Source organism: Haliotis cracherodii, unplaced genomic scaffold (genome assembly GCF_022045235.1).
Source record: "Haliotis cracherodii isolate W230 unplaced genomic scaffold, xgHalCrac1.p SCAF_1, whole genome shotgun sequence".
In the NCBI taxonomy this organism is placed as follows: domain Eukaryota; kingdom Metazoa; phylum Mollusca; class Gastropoda; order Lepetellida; family Haliotidae; genus Haliotis; species Haliotis cracherodii.
In genome coordinates this window covers 33,830,305-33,852,842 of record NW_027266264.1, presented here as the reverse complement: position 1 = coordinate 33,852,842, position 22,538 = coordinate 33,830,305, and the positions used below count along the sequence as shown (strand labels likewise).

Sequence of the window (22,538 nt, the reverse complement as noted above, 5' to 3'; positions counted from 1 at the left end):
AACCAATTGCGCATGCGCTACGGTTTCTTCCAACTTGGCGTCATTGCTTTTTTTGTTCAACTGAAAACGGACTTTGAAATATTATTTATTCGTGAATTCTTGCATTTCCACCAAGCAGGTAAATGCTACACATGTATATGTATTGTTTAGAGTGTCCACCATAAGCTCGTCATGTACTCATGACCTGTATTTGACTATAACAGATAACAGAGGCTAAATACTATCCTCATCAATATGGCGTTGGCGCCAATCCGCATCCACCATGTTTGCCGTTCCTTTCCTTAACTAACCTCTCGCAAAAAGTCACATGTTTAGGAAACGAAATGGAGAGGAAACGAAATAGATTATTATCATACATCAAATGTCCCAATACAGTGTGTGACTTGATTGTGTCTATTCAGTAAGATTTAATGCTACACAAAGTAACACTTTGAAAAGTATGTAGTTGATTCAGTGGTCACTCTGACCTTGAGTACACAAAACATAGACTGTTCTTGATCATTAATCACGTTGAAAGAGATTAATTTCATGTTCATGTTACAATAATGTAAATGGCATTATTGATGTTCCATTGTCATATTGATATTGCCTGACTATAACTTGTTTAGTTAGTTGTATGACCCAGATATTAGTTTGTTGCTACGAGATCTGTATGAATCAATGAACATGTGGCAATATGTGTCTATATGTTAAGTATTCAAATAAATACATTCGGTGTATAGTAAAAGGCAGCTAATTTGTTGATGTGGATTTCAAGCATGATTATACATGTTTGATTATTGTCATGATGTATATGTCAATGGATTATATCAATAACTTATTAGACACTTCTCTAGACCACTCAGTTAGCCTCAACATATTAAAACTGTAAAATGCAGGACATAATGTATTCGTTAAAAATGTTTAGACAAGATTCCTGAAATTTATGTCTGACAATTTGACAGGTTAACTTGTTTAAAATGTTTATCTGATTACATCACTCCTGGAGGTTATAAAATATATCATTAAATATCTTTTTCACATCAAATTTATCTGCAACTCAATGTCAATATCATTGTTAAGTGTGTGTATATATTGTACATTACATGTAAAACGAAGGTGAAGGTTAAACTCAGATCTGTTGCATATTTTCTATTTATGGTAAATCTTACGACATCAGTGAATAATGAAGAAAGACTTTGCATGAATATAATCTGCAAAAACTTGAACAAAAGCTAGGGACGGTTGGGGTGCTTAACATGCTTAAGGCCTGAGATTATGAAGGGGAAAAAACACAAATAAGTAGGCAGATTCACAGGATTACATCACTCTTAATGACATCACCTCATGATGTCATGCGATAGCTGGATTGTGTATCTCTGCTATATGAGTGACATATGACGTGTGACAATAAAAGATGCTCTGTAGATTTTAGTCTTTCGAATGTAGGCGTAATAACAAATTACTTCTGCCATTTTCTCAACTTACGCTTTTTTTAACATGTGGAGATTCCAGTAGAATTGGTCCCGAGCAACCTATGCTTGTCGTGAGGGGCAACACAATGGATCATCAGGCTCAGTGACGTGGTTGATTGTGTGACAACGTACACCAAAGGTGTTGATTGTTGGTCATAATATCAATCACTGGATTGTCTGGTCTAGACTTGATTACAAAATGGCAGCCATCAAATAGCTGGAACATTGCTGACTGCTGTGTTAAACAACAAATAAACACACACATGCATTAATTTCTTGCATTTCTCTCAATGTAACCATGTTGACATGCATATTATTATTTTTCAGTTCACCACATGAAAGACCGCCCGATGTTTTGTACTCCTTAACCACAAACTTACTATGGATCAGCAAGGTATTCAATTTCAATGTTTCAACCTTGTGTCGTTGTAGGCATTCAGAATAGGTCCCTAGTACCTCATGCATTGTTGTATGAGCCACTTAAAGAGGCATCCGGTGGTCAGGCTTAGAAACGCGGCTGATTGTGTATCTGTGGAATTAATGTTGATCATGCTATAACCACATTTTTCTCTCAATCTGGCCAAAACACAATTATTTACTGGTGGTGTCAAGATTTACCAATGAATGAATACTATGATGTACCTCTAAATAACACATGACAATCCTGACTCCAGGGTATATATCATAATTTATATGGTATATAACAGTATTAATACACTGCAGTGTTCAAAATTAGGCACAAAAATCAAGGGGTCCTTGTCATAAGCCACATGTTAACCATTAACAAGCCTGAAATACTCATATCCCCAGCCAATGTGACCTGTCCCGTTGTGTGCAAGGCAGCAGAAACGAGCACTACCGCCATTTTAAGTCTGTCAAAGTCGTTGCTATGGAATTTTGGGATTTAAAAAAAATATATTTTTCAAGTTTCCTTGGCAACGACTTTGATTTAGACTGAAAATGGCGGTAGTCCTCGTTTCCGGAGCAGATCTTGAAAACCATACCATATTTCTTCACCAAACTTGGCACATAATGTCATCTCACAGTATTGAATACATTTCCTTTCTTGTTGGTAAGTTCTGCATTGCTTGTGTGTATGTTCCTCCAAAAGTGTCATGGACACGGTTGTTGCATTCACTGACTAACTTCATGCAGAAACACAACTCATTACAAATACAACAGTGTAACTGATCTTAAACCTACTCAACTGTATAAACACTGCCTCCTATCCTGTGTATATTCTGGTCAACCATACTCTGTACTTCACTTGCTTAATAACGGTGTTAGAACCTACACCGAAACCATCGCTCCTAATTGTAATAAAGAAGTTGTTCGATCATATGTCTCATCCTTACTCATTACAAATTCAGTTACATATTCTATCATAAACTGCAGATGGCAAAACAACACCAGTAATAACTTGTTTTAGTGCTGCAATTAGGCCATTTACAAAAAGGCCCAGTGAACATAGTTCACAGGAGCTAATGCACTGCACACAACCGGACATGTCATATTGGGTGGGGATATGAGTATTTCATGTTTGTTTGTTTGTATTGTTTTTATATTTTTTATAAAACCTTTTAAAAATGTCCACGTGCTTGTGGTTGATGACCAACCTTAATTATTGCTCATCAATCAATCATGCTGTCAACCAACCCAACTTGAATAATAACAGACAGCTGTGATTTTGCTGAAATATTGCTGACTGAAATCTAAAATAATCAATCACTCATCATGCTCACTCCAACTTTTATAAAAGCCGAATGACTAGATCCTCCTGTGACACATGTATACCAAGTTGCCATGGTTACAGGAGCAGAGTGTGACGTATGCGGCGGCGGCCATGAGACAGAGGTGTGCCCAGAGCTTGGACTGGATGATGCAGCGCCAGAAACAAGCAACCAGACAAAGTGAGTTGATACTGGAGGATGTCTCATTGTTTGGTTTTGCATTCATTGCGAAGCTCTAACTGCTCTGTGCCAGAGTGCTTAACAACATATTTTAGGTCAATCTATTGAAGACATGATGCTGTACAAGCGAGAATTATAGACTAATAGTCAAATCTTTAAACAAAATTGACATAAATGTGTACATTTTTATCCACTTGGTACAAAACATTGTGGATGTTTTATCAGTATGTGGCTAAGACAAGTTAAATACTGTTCAGACTGTTACGTAAAACTGTCAACACACTGAGGTGATATCCCAATATTCATGATATGCCTTTATAGTAGTGTGTGATTTGGCACAGCATTGTATACGGGGTGGGTGGGGATATAGTCATCATCTGGTCCGTGTCCATCCAAATTTTGTTTCCAGTGCATCTGTGAAAGATTTTCATCCAAACATGGTACATGTATTATTCATCTTAATCAGGGGGAAGTGGTGCTTTTTGCTATTTAGGAATTTGTAAGAAATTGCTTTGTTTTCCTCTGTCCATGACTGACTGATAGTGGTGTGTTGGTTTGGATATCTCTAAAACTTATAGGTATTCATTCATCATGTTATCACACTTTTCACGCATAAACATGATAAAGAATAGGTTGTCAACTGGTGCCTTTTGCTATATAGAGGTGTTTTGAATTTATATTTATTACGTTTCCATGGCAACAAGTTTAACTTTGACTCTGTTCATAGTGATGTGATTGTCAGGACCATATCTCTAAAACTAGTAGGTATTCTGTCATGATTTGCTATTTCGAGATTGTTACAGAAAATTAGTTTTTTCATTTCCATGGTAACAAGTTTGACTCTGAATCCCAATTCCTTGGTATTGTTTTTATAGCTCATTGACTACTTTTGTATACATACAGACAGCTTACATAGAAATCTCTCAAGTTGATTTGTTCTTTCGAATTTGTGGGGGCTGAGGGATTTATTGTCTTTGGATAAATTTTGTTTTAATTGGAAATCCAATTAAATTAAAAGTTAAAAATTACCTATCATAGAAATTTTTTTACATTCTCTTATTCTTAATGTAGACTAGCTAATATCGTTAATCAGTCATCCCCAGCTGCACAGACATATGATGCCATAGGCTGGGGTTACCAAGTTGATAGTGTGTCCTATCTTCTCACAATCCCATTAAAATCAGGGGGCACGGGTGGCCCAGTCGTCTAAGGCTATGTGGTTTTGGAGGTAATTTATTAGTTTAATCCAGTAATAACTTGGACTTCTGATGCTGCTCATGCTTGTAATTTTTTATTAATTAAATTTTTGAGGTTTTGGAGGTAATTTATCAGTTTAATCCAGTAATAACTTGGACTTTTGATGCTGCTCATGCTTGTAGTTTGGAGGTTTCGGGTCACTTAACATGCAAAAGACAAAAAGGAGGAAGCCAAAATGATTTTCACAATTCTCCATACATGACACTCCCTTCAAATATGTTTTTCCCTTGGATAAGATATACCCAGGGAAACTACATGGCAGGGCTTGTGAATAAGTGTTTTCTTTTTGTTTCAGAGCCCGTCTGACTGTGCCAAGCAACTTCTTAGTGCAGACTCACACCGATGGCAGTATCGGCATCTACACCAGGGAGACACTGCCCACCAAAACTCAGTTTGGACCATTTGAGGCCAGACGAACCACACACGAGATAGGGAATGAGGACTTGTTTGTACTCAAGGTGAGTCCAGATACTGAAGAGTAAGAATGTAAGAATACCCAGTAGTGAATGGGTACCCGGTAGGATGAGATGGTAGTGTGACTTTTAACCTTGTAGAACCTCACAGGCAGCTTGTGTTGTATTGTCCCCAAGGAGTTCATAATGAAAATTATGTGCAGAATGACCCATTACCCAGGCAAGGGTGTTAACTGACTATATAAGTCCAGTTTCCGGAGTTACATTTTGGCTGGACTAACGAGTCTATGCATAGTCCAATCAAAATTGTGTGAACTAGACATCCGGTTCAAAAGTAACATGGATTTCAGTATGCAGATTTCGGTGGACTGCAGGATTTTGCAAAGCATGTGTATCGCCAGATGGGTTTCAACAGTTATTTTGCAAATCTTTTCATGTTTTTAATCAAGGTCAGAGCTCCAGATAAGCTTTTGGTGTTGTGGGTAATTTACCCATGCATCTTAAAATCATTGGGTATCAGTAATTCTATCTGGGTATTCAAATTTCTGTTACCCACTAGTTTTTACACATGTGGGTATTTAAGTTAAATATTTAAAAACACTATTCATCAAGTCCCTGCAAACGTGTCGTGTGGTTTCGAGAGCTTTATAGGACTCAAAAATACCACGACACTTCCACAAGAAAGTGTGATGGCAAATGATCATGATGTAACTGTCATCGTGGAGTTTGGAAAGTTTGACGGAATGCCTGGTTATAATTTCAAAATAAGTTGCTGATTTGCTAATGGAATACGCAGGGTTACTTCACAATAATTTGATGATATGCACAAGTTATATTTTTGTAGCGTATCTGTAATGTTCGTTACGTATTTGATACGCTTGGATTTTATTTTACTGCATATTTCTGCATGTCTGATGCATATTTTACACAGATACGCAGCTTATCTGGAGCTCTGAAGGTGCTCAAGTGATTTAACACGTTTTATTACAATATAGATCTTGATTATCGATCAGATCATCTTGACAAGACGCCGCCATTTTGTTTGAAGCAAATGCAAGTGATTCGAGGTGGAATCTGATTGGTCGGTTAGTTAGACATAGAAGGGGCATACAATCAAGCCTGGAAATTGCAGCCTAGTTCGGCAAGAGTGGAAACTGGTTAGCACCCTTTCCTAGGGAAAATGGATCCATTGGGGACCAGGGTAGTAATTCTCTGTGCATTTTGAGCATGATATCCAGTGCCATACAAATGGACTATTTTTTTAATTTTTATTTATTATTTGTAGATCCTCTCGAAAGACAAAGATGGCAGTGCCGTATGCCTGGACGCAACAGATGAGAACGAGTGTAACTGGATGTGCCTGGTTCAGGTTGCCAGCACAGAGGAGGAACAGAACTGCATGGCATACCAGCTGGCAACCAACATCTTCTTCAACACCACAAAGGCTGTGGAGGCAGGGAGTCCCCTCAAAGTGTGGTATGCTTCCCACTACGCCAAGAAGATGGGCAAGTCACCTCAGCCTGATGGCAGCACCAAATGTACGTGAGATGAAATGTTACCTTTTGGCCGTAATCAGTGTTTGAAATAACGGATGTAAGTAAAAAAGTCTTAACATAGTCCTCATGTCAACAAAAAGACAGCGCTCAACAATGGTCCTTGGTGAAGAAATAAAGATGTTTCCACTTTTCACTCCTGCTTTTTGCATGGACCATTGCAGCTGTCATGTGACCTTGATGACACGTCACCTTCCTCACATCACTGCCTGTTGCGATAAAGCAAGGACATGTCTCAGCGGAGCTCTTCAAATTGGATACTTTTAGACCTTTAGCTTTGGTTATAATTCTAAATTTTATCTGTGCTGGGTGATGTATTCTTTTCACTAATTTGTGTAGTTTTATGTGGGTGATTTGGGCGTAAAAAGACCTTGTCTTTTTTCCCCGCCACAAAGCTCGTTGTTTCCCGCAATTTTGAATTTGTGTTACAATTGTATACCGGCAAGGGTTGTCAAATTGTTTACAATTCTTAGCTACGTATGTATAACATGTTCATGTGTTTTAAATACCAGTAGCTTTGGCGTTACATAGAGTTTGCGTCTAACGATCCTTGTATACACTTACAACATTTAAAATATTTGCCGATAGAATATTGTGTAAATATATGGCAATCTTCCAACTCTGTTTCAAGCAGCAATTCTTTATTTCAATAGAATTCTCAATAGAATTTGGCTCATTATAAACAGGTCACTCTCAAACGTTTTTTGCAGCAGTCCTGTTATAGTGATTGCAGACGTTCTTCCTCTGCATGTCAACATTGCCGGAGGCTACTGTGAGTATCGTACCTGCTTGTTATTTGCACACGCACAGGACCTCAAGTACTACGATCCCTGAAATGTCAGCACGTGCGTCTCACGGCGCCTTGATGGGGGTAGCGCATTCGCAAGCCATGATCCAGTCATCACCGATGAGTATTGCGTCTCAAGAGCTACTGCCAAGCGCTGTGCCTGCCTACCAACCAAGTGCTCTACAATTACATCAGCCCCAGGGATACAGCCCATAGCCTTCTAGGAGAGTGCGTCAATATCATTCTGATTCTTCGGACTTCTCAAATGGCGAAGACGGCGATTCCTCTGTGGAATGGAATACGCAACTCAGCTTAGCGCAAGTGCCTTATTGGGTAGCAGACTGTTTCATGTCAGTGGCATCTTCCCCTAGGTAAGGGGATACCATGTTGACAGATATGATTAGGTCACTGGACGAGGACTTCTCAAGACTCACACTTGCTCCATCATTTAAGTCGCCAAAGCCCAGGAAAGATGATTTTCCTGTCCAGGCTTTGTGGTAGTATATCAGGCTCCTAGTTTGGATGAGGATATACAAAGGATGACCGGCTCGTCAAGGCCAACCACACTTAAAGTCCAAGATACCAGATTTGCGTTCATTGAAAGGGAAATCAGGCATGTACTTAAACCTTTGTCAGCACTAGTGTTGTAAGCTGTGGATCAAGATCTATGGGAAGATAACCCTAACCATTTAGATCATCTCCAAACTATAGTTTATTTCCAACAACGTCACATTGACCACATAGGGAACCATCTCAGAGCCGCAGTAGTGGAGATTACTGTGACACACAGGCTTTGGTATTTGGGGCTTTCAAACTGGGATCTTGAGTTTAAGCGCAGACTACGGCAACCTTGATCAACAAGTGGCCTGTTCAACGAACAAGTCGCGGACATGCAAGCTAAAGTATCTAATAATGATACGGACAAGACCCCGCTTAAAGCATGGAGCACATTTCTCAGAGTCATCTCCCAGCCGGCAACAAGATCTGATTGAAACCAAAGACAATTGTCTTGACCACTTATAACTGTGGTAAAAATGTCCTTCTTACAACAGAGGTTGTTTTTTTCCTCAACGCTCAGCAGCGACTGGTCTGGGGGATCTATAAATTTTCCTGCCCATTCTCCCGTTTAGCAATGTATGCTCAACTTTGGCTAATTTTCGCGGAGAGGCGTTAGACAATTATACCAAACTTGAAGAACTTCACACTTTCAAGGTTGAACATTGGACAGAATTGTTATATGCTGCCAGGTATCAATCTGTGAGGATCTTTGTGCAGGCAGCACCAGGCGTCACAAATTTCAGGGGCATCAAATTTTGTGCCTATACCAAGTCAAATGTCTAACACAGAACTCAGAAACACTACTTAGCGGTTTGCCACACAGTTCTCTGTGGACAGTCCATTGTGTGGAGTTCGTATCTTTTTCAAGATTAATGTGCTTCTTGATTTAAATATCATCGGTCAAGATTTCTGACTATGAACACTCAAATGAGGTCAGCTAACCTAATGGATGCGGTGCAGGGTCATTGTTCCAGAATGGTTGGCATGCTTACTGGTATGTAATGCTGCAGCCTTCTGTCAGATACCTATTGCTGTATGTGATCTTCAGCAGAACACTGGTGTCAACATGCACAATATCGAGGCACACACAGAGTACGAGGCTCTTCCCTTTGTTGTCACCTCAATATAAGAACGGGAGCATTTGTACAGCCTGGTATCTTGGCTATCGGTTGACAAGTGCTTTTTTTTAGTCTACATGGGAGCAGGCAGTGGTTCATTTATGAACACTATTCACAAGTCTGTCCAGACAAGGCATGACTCGACTAGAAGTTCTCATAGTTGATTTTTACTAAACTTGTAGACATCAATTTGCTACCCCTGTTTTCAACAGCCACATACACTCTTGTCAGTGGCAAGCGTTGCAGGGTTTGCACCCATTAGTCGCCATGACCTTTATGCAGCTATCAATCTACCGTCTCAATTGAGGACATTCTCAACTGGTGGTTGATAGTCGGATGTCTCTTTATTCGGGCTAGCCCTGAATTTACACCTGTTTCTAATCAGTTCCCAACAGGGGTGCTCCCTTACAGGGCCAGACAGCCTCAGGGTTGTGGCTGTGTGCACAATAGATTTGGCACTTTTGGAAGCGCTCATTCTGACCATCTCAAGAGAGAAACATTGACAGGAGCAGCTACAACTCACCAAACTCACAATATCCACTGACACAGAAGCATTTCATTGGTGCTTCAGACATTGACCTGTTTGCAACTTTCCAAAACCACCAAATTATGACGTATGCATCCCTGTTACCGGATTCGCAGGCTTGGGCAGTGGATGCATTTAGCATCCCTTGCGAAGGGCTAAAAGCGTATGCTTTTCCGCCCACTGTTGTACTTCCTATGGTGATACAAAAGAATCTTGCTCTGACTTTGGTCGTGCCCTTGTGGCTGGCGAGAGGGTGGTTTGTAGAGCTCAGAAATCTAGCAGAAGACAATCCTCCTACAGTGGTCAAACTTACTCATCCACCCTCACAGCAAATTGCCTCACCCTATGCCAGACAGGTTTTGTCTGCACGCTTGGTTCATCTTAAATAGGCGTGAAGTTCAAAGGGTTTTTCAGCACAGGCTCTCTACATGAGGATTATACAATGACAAGTGAGGATCGTTTGAAACATTTTGCAAAGCAAAAAACCAAGACCCCACGACAGAGTCACCACAATTCTTAGATAATTCAATTGGTAAAAGACTTGAAGGTAGCACCATTACTATGTAACTGGTAGCACTTAACTTAGTATTGGCCATTCCGGAGAATCGCAAAATGACCAAGGTCCCTGAACTACAGGCTCTACTACGCTCGTTTAGGATTGAGGATCAGAAGGCCAAATTCAGTCCCCCTGCTTGGGACTTAAACGTGGTACTTCGAGGATTGCGCGGGCCCCCCTTCGAGCCCCACTACACATCCTCTTTTAATGACCCTACCAAGAAAACAATATTTCCCTTGGCATTAGCCATGGCGGCACAGGTGATCAAGCTTCATGCAATCAACATCACCTGGGTCCATTTTGAGCATGGTATGCACGGAGTGAAACATCTCGGGTTGTGCTGGGATTTTATAGCAAAAAATCAACAACCATGCCAACCATTCCTTCACTTTCCCATCAATTTCTACAATTGTGGTAGTTGAAGATGGGGGTGAATCACTCTTGTGCCCGGTACACGCACTTTGAGTTTTCATCTGCAGCTCCAAAACAGGCGTGGTTTGAGGAAATGGTTATTCATACCCGTATCTCCTACGTCCACGACCAAAGTTTGTAGCAACACCATATGTCTATGGTTACACGCAGTCATCCTTCAGGCTTATGAGATCGCCCAACTTGATCCACCGAGAATGAATAATCCGACTGAGATAAGGGCGTTAGCCTCTACCATGGCGTTCCATAGTAACTGTTCTACTTAAACGATCATGGAAGGATGGTTTTGGAGGTCCGACACAGTTTTCGCTAGTCATTATCTTCGCGATGTGGCTCGTGAAGACATCAAAAGCGTGCACAGTTTTGGCCCTCTGGTAGTAGCACAGCAGGTAACAAAACCTGGATGCAAATAATAAACTAGCCCTATACAGACCTTACATACCGCACAAGTCGTTTGAGACATGGCCAGTGGAAGAAATCATGACAAGCTTTTTTTTGGTTTGGTGACAAAATAGGTAAAGATTTTAGCTGTCTTTATTACCAAGTGTGTACAGGGTGTTACCCTTAAATTCTTATGTTCTGTCTGTAAAGGAGATTGAACTAACCCTACCATTATGGCGTTTTTCGGAACTTTTTCTGCCTCACCGATTATTGACAAACGTATTGTTGTTTTGGGTGTGAATCATTGAGGTTTTGGACTTCTGAAGGTTAACCGCCTCCATACTGTCCGATACAGATGCATTAAGGAATAATGCAGGATAAGGACGCAGTTTAGTAAAATCTAAATATTTTTTACATTTGTGTACTTTTTCTGCATTACTACATTTAAGGACCCACAAACCCCACAGACTTGCCTTTCCACTTTGGCTTCAGAAACCTCAAAAAGTTTGTTCTTAAGTTTGGGCGACAGGCAGTGATGCGAGGAAGGTGACTTGTCATCAAGGTCACATGACTGCGTCTATGGTCCATGCAAAAAGCAAGAGTGAAAAGCGGAAACGTCTTTATTTAATCACCCAAGACCATCGCTGAGTGCAGTCTTTTTGTTGACGTAAGGTAAGCAGTGAATGCATTAAGAAGCTATGCAGGATAAGTATACAAATATAAAAAATATTTAGATTTTACTAAAATTACAGTGCACATCTACATCTCTCAATCATTAATCATTAACTATTTTTAGAAACTATATACCTATCCCTACATCATGTACATTAATCACTTCCATATATGTATACTTTGTGTCATCAAAGTTTGAATAATGAATCCTGATTTGAAAAGGAAAATATACATGTAGGTTTTGGAGGACAAGATGTTATGATAAGGGGATAAAGTAACCTTGGTAATCACAGCAAGTCACCATAAATGCTTTTACTGTACCATATCTGTGATTGTCTTCATTTAATTGCAGCAATGCTAGGACAGAAACTGATAGTGCAAGAAGAAACAGTGTTGGCCACACCCACATCTACCTCCCGCAGAAGTGTCAGGACGCGGGTCTTGCCAGCACGATCCAAGACACACGCGAATGAGAAAGGGGATGTAGGTCAAAATGATGCCATCGAAAATTTCTTTTCTGAAGTGAAGCAGTCACTGGATGAGCGAGAGGAAGAAGATGATGGAGAAGCTGCTGGTACGGAGTATATGGGGCTATATGGATTTAAGTGTCAACGCTGTTCGAAGTCATTTGAAGATCAAAGCCAGCTGGCCTATCACATCCGAGAACATATCATGCCCACAGTCGAAAAGAAAACATTCAAGGGTGTGTATACCTGTAAGATTTGCAAGGTTGGCTTTCAAACCGTGAGTAACTACAATCGACACATGAAGCGACATGTTGGCTACAAGGTTAAGTGCCCCCAGTGCAACTACTACACATACAGGCCAGACATCCTTCAGACTCATCTCATGGGCCAACATGGAGTCACCCTGGAGAATGCAAAGACTCTAGCAGCGTCAAGTGAACTGCCAGCCAATGGAGATGGTGAAGGTTCTCGAAACTCATCGGGTAGGAAAGGTCGTCGGAGAAGGAGGAGAGGAAAGAAGAGGAAGGTTGAAAGTGAGGAAGAGATAGAGGAGGAGGAAGAGGAGATAGAAGAGGTTGGTGAACCAGATGAGGATATGGAGGAAGATGTTGTGGAAAGCCCGGTGAAGTCACCCATGGCAGTGAGTCCTCGTGCAGTAAGTGTATATGATTCTACAGGGTTCTCCCCTACCAGAGTTCAGCCAAGACGTTCTCTCAAAGGCATCAGAACAACTGGAAACCTAAAGGGAATCAATCCAACTTCACTGTTTAAGAAAAGAAAGAATGATTCTGAGTCTGAAGAAGAAGAGAGTCCAGTTAAAAGTCCGGTGAAGACTCTCATACCTGAAGTGAAGAAGAAGAGAGGGAGGCCAAGGAAACATCCAGTGGTAGAACCAGTTGTTGAAACTGTATCTCCCATAAGGAGAAGAGGCAGACCGAGGAAGGACACAAAAGAGGTTAATCAATGGGGAGGCGAAGCTATGGAGGAGGAAGAGGAAGAAAATGTAGAGCCTGGAGAAATCATGGTTAATGATGCTACTGAATCTGGTGTAGAGGAAGAGAAGAGGGAAGAGGTTGCTGGTGATGAGGACAAAAATGAAAATGTGTCCAATGAAGCGAACTCAGCAATTACAGCAGAAACATCTGTGGTAAAGAGTGAAGCACCAGCAGCAGAATCTGAAGCACCAGCAGCTGAATCTGAAGCACCAACAGCGGAACCTGAAGCTCCAGTGGAATCTGTATCACCAGCAGAATCTGAAGCACCAACAGCAGAATCTGAAGCACCAACTGCAGAGCCTGAGGCACCAGCTGAATCTGAAGCACCAACAGCGGAACCTGAAGCACCAGTGGAATCTGTAGCACCAGCAGAATCTGTAGCACCAGCAGAATCTGAAGCAGTGACAGAAGAAGTAGAAACAGCTGCCCCAACTGGAGAAGATGAGATGGTTGAGGAGAACAAGGCTAACACTCCAGATGATGCTGAGGACAAGACAGAGGAGAATCAGGAGGAGGAAATTGACGAGGCTGAAGAAGAGATAGTCAAGCCAATACCGAAGAGAAGAGGTCGACCTCCTAAACATGGCAGAGTCCGTAACACTGAAGAGATGAAAGAGCTGGAAAAACAAATCCGCCAAGTGGGTAATGCATTCCAGTGTGGTGTTTGTGAAAAGAAGTTCTCCCAGAAGAAGTATGTCATGTTACATCTGCCCAAACATACAACGAAATTCAAGTGTGATGGTTGTGAAAAACAGTTTGCCAGATACGAATCCTACCAAAACCACACCTGTGTGCATCATCCTGTAAGTGATGATATCATCACAACAGACAAGAATGGATGCTACTCCTGTGGAGAATGTGGCAAAGTCTTCTCCAAACCAGAATATGTTAAACGCCATTATTCTGTTCATTCTTCATCCTGGGCTTGTGAAAAGTGTACTAAAAAGTTCTCACGTCGACATCTACTGCTTGATCATGTGTGTCAGGCAGAGAACGGCGACGAAATTGTTGACAATCATGAATGTGAAATCTGCAAACAGTGTTTCCGTAGTTTGAAGTACTTGTATCGTCACATGGCCATGCATACAGATATCTTCAAATGCCAGGGATGTGACAAGACCTTTTCCAGAAAGGACTCACTACAGCGACATGTTCTTCGATGTCGACCTGACCTTGCTGATCAATATAAAATCTATGACTGCAAAAACTGTAAGAAAACATTCGCAACCAAGCTTGGTCTGGAAAACCACTATCTCAACTGTGCCAACTATAGCTGTGAGAAATGTAGAGTGGCCTACTTTAAAATCGAACACTTGGAAAAACATGTTTGTGAAGGCACTGTTGTTCATGATGGCGCTAGCGTGCAGTTCCCCTGTCAGGAATGTGGGAAGACCTTTGCAAGCATCAACTATCTCCGTCGCCATGAGGAAAGTCATAAAGGTGCCTTCTCCTGTTCAAGATGTGATAAATCTTTCAGTCGGAAAGAAGAGCAGAGGCTACATGAACACTTATGCTTCGCTCAACATCATCTTGAGACAAATACTGAAGTGGAGTGTAGCATTTGTCACACAGTTTTCACAGAAGCAAAAGCCTATCGAGATCATCACCATGAACACTCTCATCCTTTTAAGTGTGAAAAATGTGGGAAAAGATTCATCAAAATCGGCACCTTGACAACACACACTTGTCAGGAAACTGTGGTTGATGAAGATAATCCATTCTCTTGTGACCTGTGCATGAAAACCTTCCGTACTGAGAAATATCTCCAGAGGCATCAAACCATCCATGAAAAGCCTCAGTTTGAGTGCGAGTATTGCAATAAGGTCTTCTACCGCAAGGATTACCTGAATAACCATGTCTGTAAGCTGCCAGATGGCACCACTGTGAGAATCGTCAGGAAAAGGGATAGGATATTCATCAAAGAGAACCTGGTGTGCCACCTCTGTGGGCGAACGTTTGTCAGCTCAAGTAATCTGAACAAACACATGAAAATTCATGGCGAGAAGCAGAACGAGTGTCCTCACTGTAAAAAGAAATTCCATTACCCAGCGTATCTCCGAGAACACATAAAAACAGTCCATCAGCGTGCCTACCAGTTCCAGTGTGCTGACTGTGGCAAGATCCTCCACTCGAAGACTGGCCTGGCAGCTCATCTGAAACAGTTCCATAGCAGACAGATCCAACTGTACCAGTGTGGGACGTGCCAGAAGACATTCAGACAGAAGGGCAACCTCAAGACTCACATGTACTCGCATACAAAGGAGAAAACATTCATGTGTGACTACTGTCACAAGATGTTCAAGTATCCAGATCAGCTGAATCGTCATCGTCTTGAACACACAATGACGAACAAACTTAATTGTGAATTTTGTGACAAGAAATTCTGTCGTCCATACCAGCTCAAGAAGCATATACAGACATTCCATAGTGGCGTTGTGTATGTTTGTGATATTTGTAACGAGCGTTGTAGTCACAAGCACACTATTGTCCGTCACTATAAACGTAAACATCCTGAAATCAGTAGCGTGTTTGACCATCAACCCGATTTTCTGACCCAGCTCCAGCAAGAACACGCAGACAATGAAGGGCAAGTTGACATCAAACCAAACATAGCCAGTATTGTCCAGGCAATCGACCATGTGGAGACAACAGTCGTGACGACCGAGGGGGCGGACGGGGAACAACAGTACACAGTGGCTGAGATTCAGACTGACGGGGACGGGTATCTGCCGCAGGTGGCAGCAGAGGCGTTACAGAATCTGTCCAACACCATCATTGCTTCTGAAGGGGAGGGAGGGACACTAACCATTCCCCACTCTATAGAGGGGCCAGACGGTCAGCAGACAGTTGTGATCTTACAGATCGTCAACCCTGGAGATGATGAGACATCCATTCAGGAGATACAGGAGATTCAAGAGGTGCAGGAAATCCAGGAGATACAGTGAAGATAGGACATCCATGTCACTGCTACAGATACACTACAGATAGGACATCCACACAAGAAGATGCAGTGAAGCACACACCACACACATGTCAAGCTATCAGGTGTTTATGTACCATTCGTGACTGTTGTGTCTATGTATGTTTTGAGGTGATGTAACATTTTGGCTGAATAGAAACCTTATCCTTAAAGGGAGAAAGGCTCTAACCCAGTTGGCACTCCCATCAAAATGGATTGAAGTCATTCAAAACACAGTTTGTCTATATACTCAAATTTTGCAGTTGATTACCCTATTACAGAGGCCATGTCACATTTGACACTAGTCACTAATTACAAGGTCTAGACCTAGACCAAACAAGGGCATCCGATCGTGGAACATAGTCCCCCTTTAAGACTTGGTGGTCTTGTACAATGGAATACTCCACATATACTGAACCAAAAAAGTTAGGGGTCATGAACTGATGAACATTTTTGGGATATTTTTATGAAGTTGTGTGCTCATTCTTCACTCCAAAAATATCCCCCAAAATATTTGTGATCCTTAAGCTTTTTTGTTCAGTATATAATCTATGGTGGCCAGAAGTCGTCAGTTGACAAGGATTTGCTGGACATGAGTGTTACATATTCAAATATACAGAATTTCAAGGGTTGTCTTATTCAGTTAGTTATTTCCAGAATCTTCCATTTAGGTGAACAATAATGCTAAATAATGTTTGTACCTGGGGATTACATTTGGTTATTGTTTGTTTGCTTCTACTTGATGGTGTTACACCCAGTGTTAGCATTATGCAGTTTGGATATGAATTTATTATTTTTCAGTTATCCCATTTTCATTAAATGAATGAGGAACTTGAAAAGTCAGGATATGATACAATAGCTGACTCACATCAGGATACATATTCAAGAATGCTGTGACACATGTAGCCATGGTAACAAACAGTTATTAATATCACACTGCATGTCATGGTTGACATAATCAGGTATCATTCATTCTATCCTGAGTATTGTGTGATGTAGTTGATGAACCAGCTAAGCAGTGACATATTGTCACAGCCTGTTATCAAACATTTACCAAGCTCTTATGTCTCTTGAAGATGGTAGAAACACACCAGAAAAAGGTATCCCATTGAATCTGTTCCGAATGTCAAGATGCTTTGGTGTGAAAAGCAGAGGAAGGAGTTATTACTGTTTGTAAATAACCTGCTTCATCATGTATGCTGCTCGTATATCATGTCTCTGTTCAATCATAGCTTTGCTTCAACATTCTGTCATACGGTTTTATGTCCTATTTAATGCAGCATGTGGCTATAAAATTAAGATTACTTTGTGACTTAGCAAACATGGAATTGTGGATGAAAGGACCAGTGTCCAGAACAAAATGAAAGGGACACCTGCTCTAAATAACTGATAAGGTTAGGGGTGCTTGCTCTATGTGACTGATAAGGTTAGGGGAGACCTTCTCTCTTGAAATGATAGGGTTAGGGGCCTCTGCACTATTTACCCCATAACTGATAAGGTTAGGAACACCTACTCTTTATTATACTTTAAATGACTGATAGGTTAGGGGGCACCTGCTCGATATAACCAAAAATTGGTTTGGGCTACCAGTTCTATACAATAATGAAGGTAAGGAGTACCTGTCTATGCCATGTTGAGGGATATGATAGTACCACTAGATGCAGAATGCAGCATTTAAACAAAAATACTCTGCTGTTATTTGTTACGTAGACATCAATGCATACATGGATCCAAAATACTCAGGATAACATCAGTGTCTCCCTATAAATACTAATGAACATGATAAACAGTGCCTCTGAGCTGTATGAAACACACATTGTAATCAGTGTAAAAGTGTTTTGTATCTTAAATCTTGAGTAGGTAACATTGTACAAATCCATTATGAATGTGGATTTAAAGCATGTGGAAGAGGTTTGTAAACAGTTTGGTATTTAGAAAGGATTATTTTCTAAAGTTTTATCAAAAAGTTTCAATTTTTGACTGTTCATAGTTTTAATCTTTCAAATGGTTGCAACTGTTGAGATGAAATTCATGAAGAGCGATTGATGGGACTTGAAAATTATCTCTTATTTTGAGTTATCTCCCTTTTGACTAAATAGAAAGTTTGCTAAGATGTTGCATGTTTTTTTATATATATTTTGTCACTCAATAAATAACAGATATATGTTTTAAATAGGGCAGAACTGATGTCCTTCATTGTAGAACTTATTTCACTGACTTGTATGTGGTGTAAGAGGAATGATTAAAAACATAAATTTTCATAATTTGGCACTAAATACACGCACTTTAGCTATTTTTTTATATTAGTCTCAGCCATGAGACAAAATTCCTGGCAAACAGATGAAATACAAATTCATCCGTTCATCCATTCATTCTTTCATCCATTCATCTTTGTTACTCATTTACCATGGTTTGTCAAGGTGCTTGAGAGAAACATATTCTTTCTGTAAATGTACGTAGCATTATCTTCCCTATCTACACACTCATATACCATACTCACTCACATACAGGCAACATGGCCAAACTCTTTCACTTGGTTCAGTAAATATACCGGGGCATTTTCGACTTCCGTAATCTCATTTGAACAATACATTAAAATGGTAAACATTGAAAACCTGGGCCCTGTTCCACAAGCAATCTTAGCACTAAGATAATGGTAACTCCTGTACTTTGACATGGTCTCACGACAGGTGTAGTGTGAAGATTGCTTTGTGGCAACTGGGCCCTACTTCACTTTCCTGCTTTCCTTGCACATCATTGTGATATGGAAACCCTCTTTATTGTCGGCGTACATGTATCATGTACCTGAAATATCTGCAGCATTTTTGTCAATGTCAGCTCCCTGTCTTTTTTAGTCAGAGTGTATGTACATTGTTTTTAATTTATTCCAGATATATATCTGTTCTGCTTAGCTTAGTTTCACAAGTTTCTCTGTGCATTCATCACTGGGGTGCATGAAAGCTTTATATTCCACTGAACATGAAATTATTTAATAAAACTTCATTCTATACTTTACGGTATTTGACTAGTTTCATCTTTTATAACATTGGGTAAGAATTGGAATTATGTTTCAGCATTTACAATGACTTGGTTAATGTCCCTGAAGATGGTTGAATATAAGTTTTACTGATGATGGTCTCTGAGACTACTGTGTTTTGTATTCTTTCTGTGAGATTTACACCTATTGTCTGCATTGATGTATATATATAATCCTCAGTTGTTTGTTCCTGTTACTTTGTATTTGGATGCATGAAAATGAAGGAAGTCTCACTTAAACCATTGCTGACCAATCAGTGTTTTGTTGTTTTTCAATGAATCCATGTACACAGTAGGGCAACATTACCCAAGCTATTCCTTTTGGGGTATAGGGGACACCTTTGCCCCCAAAATGAACCTTACATGTAGGACATGAATACCTGAAATGCATAACACTGAATGGGGGGTTCATGGGGACACTAACACCCCATGACTGACCCTAAATTGGGTTCATGGGAACACCAATACTCCATGACCATCCCTGAATTGGGTTCATGGGAACACCAATACTCCATGACCGTCGCTGAATTGGGTTCATGGGAACACCAATACTCCATGACCATCCCTGAATTGGGTTCATGGGAACACCAATACTCCATGACCGTCGCTGAATTGGGTTCACGGGAAAACCAATACTCCATGACCATCCCTGAATTGGGTTCATGGGAACACCAATACTCCATGACCGTCGCTGAATTGGGTTCATGGGAACACCAATACTCCATGACCATCCCTGAATTGGGTTCATGGGAACACCAATACTCCATGACCATCCCTGAATTGGGTTCATGGGAACACCAATACTCCATGACCGTCGCTGAATTGGGTTCATGGGAAAACCAATACTCCATGACCATCCCTGAATTGGGTTCATGGGAACACCAATACTCCATGACCGTCGCTGAATTGGGTTCATGGGAACACCAATACTCCATAACCATCCCTGAATTGGGTTCATGGGAACACCAATACTCCATGACCGTCGCTGAATTGGGTTCATGGGAACACCAATACCCCATGACCGTCCCTGAATTGGGTTCACAGGAACATCAATACTCCATGACCATCCCGGAATTGGGTTCATGGGAACACTAATACTCCATGACCGTCGCTGAATTGGGTTCATGGGAACACCAATACTCCATGACCGTCGCTTAATTGGGTTCATGGGAACACCAATACTCCATGACTGACCCTGAAGAGTATAATCAAACACTATTTATGCGTTTGAGTATTTTGTATATACCAACAACGAATGCTTTAAGTTAAATGTAAAAATTTGTATGTTAATTTACGACTGCGATCATTGATCGATTGTTGATTGCTTTTTCAAACAAACGATCAAACTTAAATTCTCAACACTGACAATAATTCCTAAATGGGATTCTGTACTGCATTACTTGGATGAATAGTGATGACAGGTCACATACACTACTGGAAATAGGCATGTCAATCACTTACAGACCAACGTCATATAGCTGGAATATTGCTGAGTGCAAACAACAAATAAACAAACAAACAAACTGAAGATAGGTCAAATTCAATATCCAGCAAATATATAGGAAATCACATAATGCTCACAACTCAAATTATCAATATGAAAAGATGAATCATTAATTATAAAATTGTCTCCTAAACCAAGGTAGCAGAATGAATACAAGCCATAAACCAACAACCTTACAAGTAGGGCAGAGACGGATAACTCGGGTACTCGGGTCGGGTAGGTACTGAGTAGGACCCGGGTACCCACAGGACTACCCGGACCCGTGGTTAGTCACGTGATATATTGTTTCATGACAAAAATTCACAATATAACTACATGGTGACACGACAATTTTAAGTCTCTTATGTTCGCATTTCTTCATGACTATGAAGCGTTCCTTCTGACTTATATATGTTTGAACAAAGCTGAAACGTCAGTCAACTTCAGTGCATGCATGACCACATCATTTTATACGTGTATCTGTCAAACTATTCCCAATCGGACATTTTGTACCTATCTCTTTGACACCAACAGCGAGTACCTGGGTAGGGTCGGGTAATAGGGGTGTGGGTACCCGGGTTGTAAAATTGGACTCGTCCCAGCCCTACTTACAAGAACCCATGTCTGAGGACCTTCCTGAAGTCTATAATTTGTGGAATGATAGACACCTATGAGTCTGGCAACTCATGACATGCTCCATCCAGCTTCAGTTAGACCAGTTGCCCTCATCCAGGCAGAGATGAGATTGTCTTAGGTCAGTAAGTCACTATCATATTTTAACTAGCCCACCACCACCACCACCACATTATATATATATGTAACATTTATTTCATGACCCCATCCCCCATCCCATCCCTGAAAGAAATGACCAGTCCCTAAATACTGTTCAAATTAATAAATTTTATATTTGAAAAATAGAACTTTCATTTTGTCATGCTCTCCTTACTCCCCTCATCACACACACACACACACTCCCCTCCAAATCTTACGTGCTCCTCCCCTGTAATATATGACCAGACCCTAATCAAAATAATAGTAATTCAAAATGGACTATAACGCTATTTAGAGGTATCGTCGTTTTCATATCATTCCCACTTGAACCCGAGACCCACATATCAGCCCTCTGAGGCTCTGACTTTCCGTCATCAGGCTGAAATGAGGGTTTCGGGCTGGTATGGGGTATGATATAAAAAACGGCCGTATAATAACCTGTTTATTATATACCATAACATAATGTTGTAAAATGTATCTATTTGCAAATGCATGTGATACATTTGCACCTTGTTTCAAAGACGCTGTCGTGGGAAAGCTGGCCGAGCAGACGACGCTCTAAGGGACGTAACTCCAATTTCTTACCACCATGCATTGACGAGCGCCTGAAGGCGAGGTTGTAATACGAGTCTGGTTAATACAACCCCTGTGATATGGCCGTCTCTGTGGTGGCTCCGCGGTACATGCAAAATGTCTCATATCATTGATGAGTATATGACAAATAAATGAACAACCAACATTTAAAGCGGAAATGAATGGGTTTAGCTCAAGGCTTCTTTGAACAGTATTACAAATATATCGGTGTATATATTAAATCCAGCTTAATGTGAGAGAAAATTCCAAATGCTGTGCAGGTTGTAGATGTACACCAGTCTGGTGAAATCTATGAGGACGGGTAAGAATCTGACAAGCCATGGGATTCGAACCCACAAACCGAGTATCATTATTGGGACAAACGCACGGGGACCACCGGCATTGCTCCTATTTTCATATTTGTGTATTTAGATACAATAAACATGAAAATGGTAGTCAAATTTAATAAGAACTGCGATTTTCTATTGAATGCAATCTAAAAGAGAAAATAATCCTTTTAATCTGTATTTAGAAACAAATAACACTATAATAGACCCCACCCACCCCCATGGTTGTCCCCGCAAACATGGCAAAGTTTTCAGTCCAACAGAGAAATTAATTTCTCACAAAATGTTTTGAT

General features: G+C 40.7%; 1 protein-coding gene across 2 annotated transcripts; it reads left to right on the top strand.

The window, feature by feature from the left end:
• The first annotated feature begins 29 nt into the window (after positions 1 to 29).
• On the top strand, positions 30 to 19,316 carry LOC139476476 (uncharacterized). Of its 2 annotated transcripts, none has more exons than XM_071259409.1 (6): positions 30 to 118; positions 1,782 to 1,848; positions 3,268 to 3,364; positions 4,917 to 5,079; positions 6,320 to 6,572; positions 11,967 to 19,316. In XM_071259409.1, the coding sequence occupies exons 2-6, from the start codon at positions 1,836 to 1,838 to the stop codon at positions 16,019 to 16,021; spliced, it is 4,581 nt and encodes a 1,526-aa protein (XP_071115510.1). In that variant the 5' UTR covers positions 30 to 118; positions 1,782 to 1,835; the 3' UTR covers positions 16,022 to 19,316. The 2 variants fall into 2 exon arrangements, with proteins under 2 accessions (XP_071115510.1, XP_071115511.1); XM_071259410.1 differs by lacking the exon at positions 30 to 118 and adding an exon at positions 311 to 400.
• The last annotated feature ends 3,222 nt before the right edge of the window (positions 19,317 to 22,538 follow it).

Coding starts and splice junctions, on each gene's coding strand:
- LOC139476476 (XM_071259409.1), top strand. Junction 3,365..4,916: donor GAAACAAGCAACCAGACAAA/GTGAGTTGATAC, acceptor TTTTTGTTTCAG/AGCCCGTCTGACTGTGCCAA. Junction 6,573..11,966: donor GCCTGATGGCAGCACCAAAT/GTACGTGAGATG, acceptor ATTTAATTGCAG/CAATGCTAGGACAGAAACTG.